Genomic DNA, 7,594 nt, shown 5'->3' with positions numbered 1-7,594 from the left:
CTTTTGCGTTGCTCCACCCTCCTGACAAAGTCCTGGATGCGGTCCTCCAGCTGGTGGGCTGCCTGGTAGATCTCCTCTGGATCACACTCTCCTGTCTGGGCCAGCTGCTCTGCCGCCTCCAGCAGCTTGTCCGTTAGTATAGGTGTTCTGGAGGAGGACAGAGCCATCACACAGAGAAAGACAGAGAGGGGTGAGACGGGAGGGGAGAGAGACAGAGAGGGGGAGAGAACAGAGAGGGAGTGAGACAGGGAGGGGAGAGAGACAGGGAGGGGGAGTGAGCAGAGAGGGGGAGAGAGACAGAGAGGGGAATGAGACAGGGAGGGGAGAGAGGCAGAGAGAGACAGAGAGGGGAGTGAGACAGGGAAGGGGAGTGAGCCAGAGAGGGGAGTGAGACAGAGAGGGGAGTGAGACAGAGAGGGGGAGTGAGACAGGGAGGGGCGAGAGACAGAGAGGGGGAGTGAGACAGGGAGGGGGAGTGAGACAGAGAGGGGGAGTGACGTGGGAGAAGAAAGAGGGGGACAGTTAACAGAGAAAGGGAGAAGGGAGGAGAGAGAGAGACAGTATTTAGTGCAAAGATGGAGAAGAGAGAGTATGTGATGGAGAGAGGAAAGGGAAAGAGAGGAAAGGTCAAAGCAGAGACATGAAGAGAGGTGTCCTACCTGGGCGACCTCCTCGAAGTCCTCGTGTCGTTTCTGTAGCGCTCTGGCTCGATGGAGGGACTTCCCAACGCCTGTGTGTTTACTGAGGAACGCCTCCCCGTGGTTCTCTATCCAGTCCAGAACCTGCACACACACAAGCACGCACAGTTAGCYAAGTGGCATAGAAGTTCAGGCTGTGGGGCAGAGGAAAAAGGGGTTGTCGTGAGAGAGAAAACAGCATACCACTCCAGTCAGTAGGCAGAGGAAGGTAGATGACAGRGAGGATGAGTTCCCTCCCATCTGGTMATTTCTAGATAGGGGACAGCTTTTGTCAAATTGATGCATTTTAGCTAACCCTAACGGTTTTCCTAACCTCAACCTAACTCCCCTTACCTGCTCAATGAATTATCCTAACTTGCTGCGTAAGTTCTCCTAAACCTGCTACGAAAAGTCAAGTTTGACAAAAGCTGTATCCCTTCTAGACAAAACCCTCATGTTCCTTCCACCTTTCTTTCTCCCTCTTCACACCTTCCTTGTCCTGCTCTCGCCCTCCTTCTCAGATCTTTCTCCATCTCACTCTCTCTCCCTCTACCACTTGGCAGAATACCCCTCACCTGGATACTGGCCAGCAGTATCGCCATGGCAACAGTTACCTTGGCTACAAGGGTGATGCCTACTAGTGTGTCCATACATTTCCAGTATGTGTATCATTTATGTGATCCCTGCGAGTATTGAACACACGACCTTGGCGTGGCTAGAGCCAGGCTCTTCCCAACTCAGCCACACAGGGTCAGAACTAGTCCACACCTGCTGTACGTCTTGCTGGAACACACAGAGCTGGAGCCTCTGGTGCAGGCGGACTTTGCGGTGTTGCCAGATATTCTCCAGTTGTCTCTGGTGGTGCAGCACCTCGTGTATCACATCCAGCACATGGTGCACCGCCTTGCTGTAGTTGGCCGAAGCCGTTAGCGAATCAGCCCCCCCCGGGGTCAGAGGGCGCTGGAGCTTATCCAATAGGGCCTTACCGTCCTGACTGACCTGGGGGAGGGGGAAGGAAAATGGCTTGAGCACATACAGTACATACAAACACACCTTGCTAGTGATACCACCCCCCCCAAACACACACCTACACCAGTGGAGGCTGGTGGGGAGAGATATAGGAGGACGGGCTCATTGTAATGGCTGGAATGTTATTAATGGAATGGAGTCAAACCTGGTTTCCATATGTTTGATGTGTTTGTTAACGTTCCATTAATTCCAGCCATTACAATGAGCCCATCCTCCTATAGCTCCTCCGAGCAGTTTCCACTGACCCACACCTACACCCACACACATGTATGTTACCTCTGGGTATGCAGCAGTGCTGTTTACCTCTGAGTAGGCAGCAGTGATGTGTTCGTAGAGGCCCTGGTGGTGGTGGATAGCATCTTCTAGGTCCTGGAGCTCCGAGGGTAGATCCACCTCTCCACACGCTTTACACCACGAGTCCACATTACCCATGTACTGTAGAGACAGGAACACAAACACATTACACACACGCTTTACACCACGAGTCCACATTCTACCCATGACTGTAGAGACAGGAACAAACACACATTACACACACGCTTTACACCACGAGTCCACATTACCCATGTACTGTAGAGACAGGAACACAAACACATTACACACACGCTTTACACCACGAGTCCACATTACCCATGTACTGTAGGACAGGAACACAAAAACATTACACACACGCTTTACACCACGAGTCCACATTACCCATGTACTGTAGAGACAGGAACACAAACACACACACACACACACACACACACACACACACACACCACACACACACACACACACACACACACACACACACACACACACACCACAGCGCTGTGTCTAGTAACTATGTTATGTATTGCTCATTTTGAAATATTTTGAGTCAGTGCATTATTCTACCATGATAACTGGATGTCACATGGCTAGGTAGTTCTTTGTAAATGATTCCACCATGATAACCTGGATGTCACATGGCTAGGTTAGTTCTTTGTAAATGATTCACCATGATAACCTGGATGTCACATGGCTAGGTTAGTTCTTGTAAATGATTCCACCATGATAACCTGGATGTCACTGGCTAGGTTAGTTCTTTGTAATGATTCCACCATGATAACCTGGATGTCACATGGCTAGGTTAGTCTTTGTAAATGATTCCACACATGATAACCTGGATGTCACATGGCTAGGTTAGTTCTTTGTAAATGATTCCACCATGATAACCTGGATGTCACATGGCTAGGTTAGTTCTTTGTAAAAGATTCCACCATGATAACCTGGATGTCACATGGCTAGATTAGTTCTTTGTAAATGATTCCACCATGATACCTGGATGTCACATGGCTAGGTTAGTTCTTTGTAAATGATTCCACCATGATAACCTGGATGTCAACATGGCTAGGTTAGTTTTTGTAAATGATTCCACCATGATAACTGGATGTCACATGGCTAGGTTAGTTCTTTGTAAATGATTCCACATGATAACCTGGATGTCACATGGCTAGGTTAATTCTTTGTAATGATTCCACCATGATAACCTGGATGTCACATGGCTAGGTTAGTTTCTTGTAAATGATTCCACCATGATAACCTGGATGTCACATGGCTAGGTTAGTTCTTTGTAAATGATCCACCTGATAACCTGATGTCACATGGCTAGGTTAGTTCTTGTAAATGATTCCATGATGGGACAATAGAGAAAACAACTAAATAAAAGCATTAAAGAAAAAAACAAAGCAACAGTAAACATCCCCCAAAATGGAAGGCAGTTACCTGGGTACCAGTCCAGGGCTTGACATTCAAGTCAATTTGAGAGTGCACACTGGGCCAGTAGCAAGTGAAAACTGGGCCAAGATCACAGGAAAGCAAGTTATGCATGCAGAATTTCAACCGTGGGAGATTTCGTTAGCCAACCATACAATCTGATAAAAAAATAAAACCATTCCCATTCTGAATGATGACATTAGCCCAATTAAACCTTGAAGACGTAATATTCCCCTCCAGAAATAAGCCCAATAACATATTGATGAAAAGAATATTTAGAGCCTGTACATATTCAGGCAGGTGTGCTATTTTAGCAATTAGCATAATCACCTGTCTGATGCAGCCTCGTGGCTACATGGCTGAAGCATGATCACCTGTCTGGTGCAGCCTCGTGCTCATGGCTGAAGCATGATCACCTGTCTGATGCAGCCTCGTGGCTACATGGCTGAAGCTGATCACCTGTCTGATGCAGCCTCGTGGCTACATGGCTGAAGCATGATCACCTGTCTGATGCAGCTCGTGGCTACATGGCTGAAGCATGATCACCTGTCTGATGCAGCCTCGTGCTACATGGCTGAAGCATGATCACCTGTCTGGTGCAGCCTCGTGGTACATGGCTGAAGCATGATCACCTGTCTGATGCAACTCGTGGCTACATGGCTGAAGCATGATCACCTGTCTGTGAACGCCTCGTGCTACATGGCTGAAGCATGATCACCTGTCTAATGCAGCCTCGTGGCTACATGTCTGAAGCATAATCAACCTGTCTGTGCAGCCTCATGGCTACATGGCTGAAGCATGATCACCTGTCTGATGCAGCCTCGTGGCTACATGGCTGAAGCATGATCACCTGTCTGATGCAGCCTCGTGGCTACATGGCTGAAGCATGATCACCTGTCTGGTGCAGCTCGTGGCTACATGGCTGAAGCATGATCACCTGTCTGATGCAGCCTTGTGGCTACATGGCTGAAGCATGATCACCTGTCTGGTGCAGCCTCGTGGCTACATGGCTGAAGCATGATCACCTGTCTGGTGCAGCCTCGTGGCTACATGGCTGAAGCATGATCACCTGTCTGGTGCAGCCTCGTGGCTACATGGCTGAAGCATGATCACCTGTCTTGCAGCCTCGTGGTACATGGCTGAAGCATGATCACCTGTCTGGTGCAGCTCGTGGTACATGGCTGAAGCATGATCACCTGTCTGGTGCAGCCTCGTGGCTAGATGGCTGAAGCATGATCACCTGTCTGGCAGCTCGTGGCTACATGGGCTGAAGCATGGGTTTGCTCCTCTGCATGTTGTTTACCACAATAAGCTAATCATTAGCTAGATTACAGACTAATATGATCTTGTTGCTTGTTTAATGTCCTAAAAAAGCTCCCCCTGCGCACTAATGACATCATGTGATTTTTACAGTGTTTATAAATACAGTAGAATGTTCTCTGATGAATCTGAGTTTGAAACGTACTGACCCAGGGGGCATAATGAAAGCGTGATTGAACTGAGCCAGATGAGCTTGGCAGATGTTGCCGGCTCTGTGGGCGCCTGAATGTCGGTGCCTGAGTCTCTTTAGCTAATCCACTCCCTGATATGTCCATGGTACTGTACCAAAGAAAAAAGTGGCACCTGCTGGAGAAGACTGATTTTGGGCCCAGTTAATACCCTTTCGCTTCGCCTCTTCCTCTCTGGTGCAACTCACACATTTTCAGTAATTACTATAGCTCCCGCCAATCAGTGTAAGTTGTATAACTGCCGGATTCTGCTTTGGCGAGACGCATCATTCACCCAAGAATTGTTGAGTTATCTGTGGCAAAAATCGGGCCAGGTCGGCTGGATCTGATGAGTTATCCGCGGTTGTTTTTAATATCGTATTTTAATTTTAATTGTGTACCCTTTTATTATAACTAGGCAATGCAGTCAGTTAAGACAAATTCCCTTCTGGTAATTGGTTCAATGATGGTTCTCTAGGTAGACAGTGGGTTTACACATGGCCTTGTTCAGGGGCAGCACCAACAGAACAATTTGTACCTGGCAAGCTCGTGGAATTTTTGAAACTTGCAAATCCTTTCGGTTACATAATGTTCCCCACTTGACGCTCTAACCATAGGCTACCCGCCGCCCGCGTGTGGACAACCATAAGAACGACGGCTAGAGGACGGAGAGAGCCGCATTCCACATGAGTCCGCTCTCCCTGATTTATATTCTAACGTGGTTGGTAGCAAAAAGATGCATATGAGGCAGCAATAAAATAAAGAAGAAGTTACATAGAACTAATTAAACCAACCAACAAAGTAGGTAATTTCTACTCCTACTGTAAATCTCACCTGCCAACGCTGTTCATCACAGTCAGAGATCACACCGACACCAAGAGGCATGTGTCTGTAAATGTAACACGTTATAGTCGGAAGTTTACATAAACGTGTTTTATGAACCAACCTAACAGTGTTTCAATAACTAGTTTTTGCACAAGTCGGTTAGGACAAGATCCTAGCCTCATTTTTCCAACACATTGGTTTACAGACAGCATTATTTACATTTCTATCTCACTGAGTTATCACAATTCCAGTGGGTCAGAAGTTTTACATACACTAAGTTTAGACTGTGCCGTCATATTAAACGACTTGGAACAGTTTCAAGAAAAACTTATGTCTGGGCTTTAGAGCTTCTGAGTAGGCTAACTTAACAGTAATTTTGAGTCTCAATTTGGAGTAACTGGTATTCCTGTGGATTAGATATTTTGGCAAGGCCGACCTTCAAACACCAGTGGCTCATTTTTGAGATTTTTCTTAGACATTCATGGGAAAATCAAAACAAGAAATCTAGCCAAGGACCTCTGAACCAAAAATATTGTAGACCTCACACATAGTCTGGTTACATTCTTAGAAGAGCAAAATTTTCCAAAGGTAGCCTGAAGTGGTTACTATGTTACATTTGTCACAAACAATTAGTACAACACCCAAGTTAAGACCACTATGGGACCTACGTTCAGCCGTCATAACGCTCTATATTTGAAGTGGAGACGCTTTGTTCTGTTTGCATAATCCTAGAGATTTGAAACGCACGTTTTGATGAGAAAGGCAAATCAATCCCGAGAACAATAGCATAATTGGTCCTTGCTCGAAGATGCTTAGGAGGACAACAAGGTTGACAAAAGTCATACTGTATCCACAGTAGAAATGATGTCGCACTACTATACATTAAACTGAAAATATGGACCGCTCAGTGCAAGGGAATGTTAACAGCATGCTCAAAACCGCCATAAAAAGCCAGACTTACCGTCTTTGGACAACTGCACATGGGGACAATGCCAGGATAGCTAGTATCTACTTTGCTGAGCAGAAAGCCCTCTGGTTCTGATATTGAAAGCTACAAACAAAATATGGCTGTTTGGCCAATTGTAATACCCATGTTATTTTTTGTGAGAAAAACGGGGGAGAGCTGCAGACGCAAAGAACACCATCTCCAACCGTGAAGCACTGGGTTTAAAGGTGGCAAGCATCATGTTGTGGGTGGTGACTTTTTTGCTGCAGGAGGGACTTGGTGCACTCACAAAATAGATGGCATCATGAGGGAACAAAGAGAATTTGGTGGATATAAGAAGCAAACATCTCAAAGACAGTCAGTCAGAAAAGTATAGCTTGTCACAAATGGATCTCCAATGGGAAATGACCCCAAGCATACTTCGCAAAGTTGTGTGAAAATGCCTTGAAGGGACAAACAAGTCAAGGTATTAGAGCGGCCATCACAAAAGCCCTGACCTCAATCCTATATAAAATTTAGTGGGCAGAACTGAAAAAGCGGTCGCGAGCGAGGTAGGCCTACAAAACCTGATTCAGCTTACTCCGCTTCTGTCAGGAGGAAATGGGCCAAAATTCACCCAACTTATGTGGAGGAAATGGACTTGTGGAAGGCACCCGAAAACATTTGACTCCAGTTAAACCTAATTTATAAGGTTCAAGATGATTCGAACAAATACTAATTGAGTGTATGTAAGACTTGCGAGCCCACCTGGGAAATGTGAATGAAAAATATAAAGTTGAAATAAGATCACTCTACTAAATATAGTCTGCATTTCACATTGCTTAAGGAGATAAGGTAGTCTTTGTCAGATTGTATCCTAACTGAGACTCTGAAAGACAGGGAATTTTTCC

The 7,594-nt window shown here is 46.2% G+C and overlaps 2 protein-coding genes across 2 annotated transcripts in view; one reads left to right on the top strand and one right to left on the bottom strand.

Annotated features, from left to right (window-relative positions):
- Window positions 1-7,594, top strand: part of efna5b (ephrin-A5b) — a 455,881-nt gene that overhangs the window by 360,647 nt on the left and 87,640 nt on the right.
- Window positions 1-7,594, bottom strand: part of LOC111958061 (triple functional domain protein-like) — an 88,649-nt gene that overhangs the window by 52,618 nt on the left and 28,437 nt on the right. Inside the window, 3 exon segments of the mRNA XM_070437091.1 lie at window positions 660-782; window positions 1,446-1,676; window positions 2,010-2,144. Of these exon segments, the coding sequence (XP_070293192.1) occupies window positions 660-782; window positions 1,446-1,676; window positions 2,010-2,144 (489 nt within the window).

This window comes from Salvelinus sp. IW2-2015, linkage group LG33 (genome assembly GCF_002910315.2).
Source record: "Salvelinus sp. IW2-2015 linkage group LG33, ASM291031v2, whole genome shotgun sequence".
Classification (NCBI taxonomy): Eukaryota; Metazoa; Chordata; class Actinopteri; order Salmoniformes; family Salmonidae; genus Salvelinus; species Salvelinus sp. IW2-2015.
The sequence above is the reverse complement of the archived record's forward strand: the minus strand, read 5'-3'. Positions and strand labels throughout refer to the sequence as shown.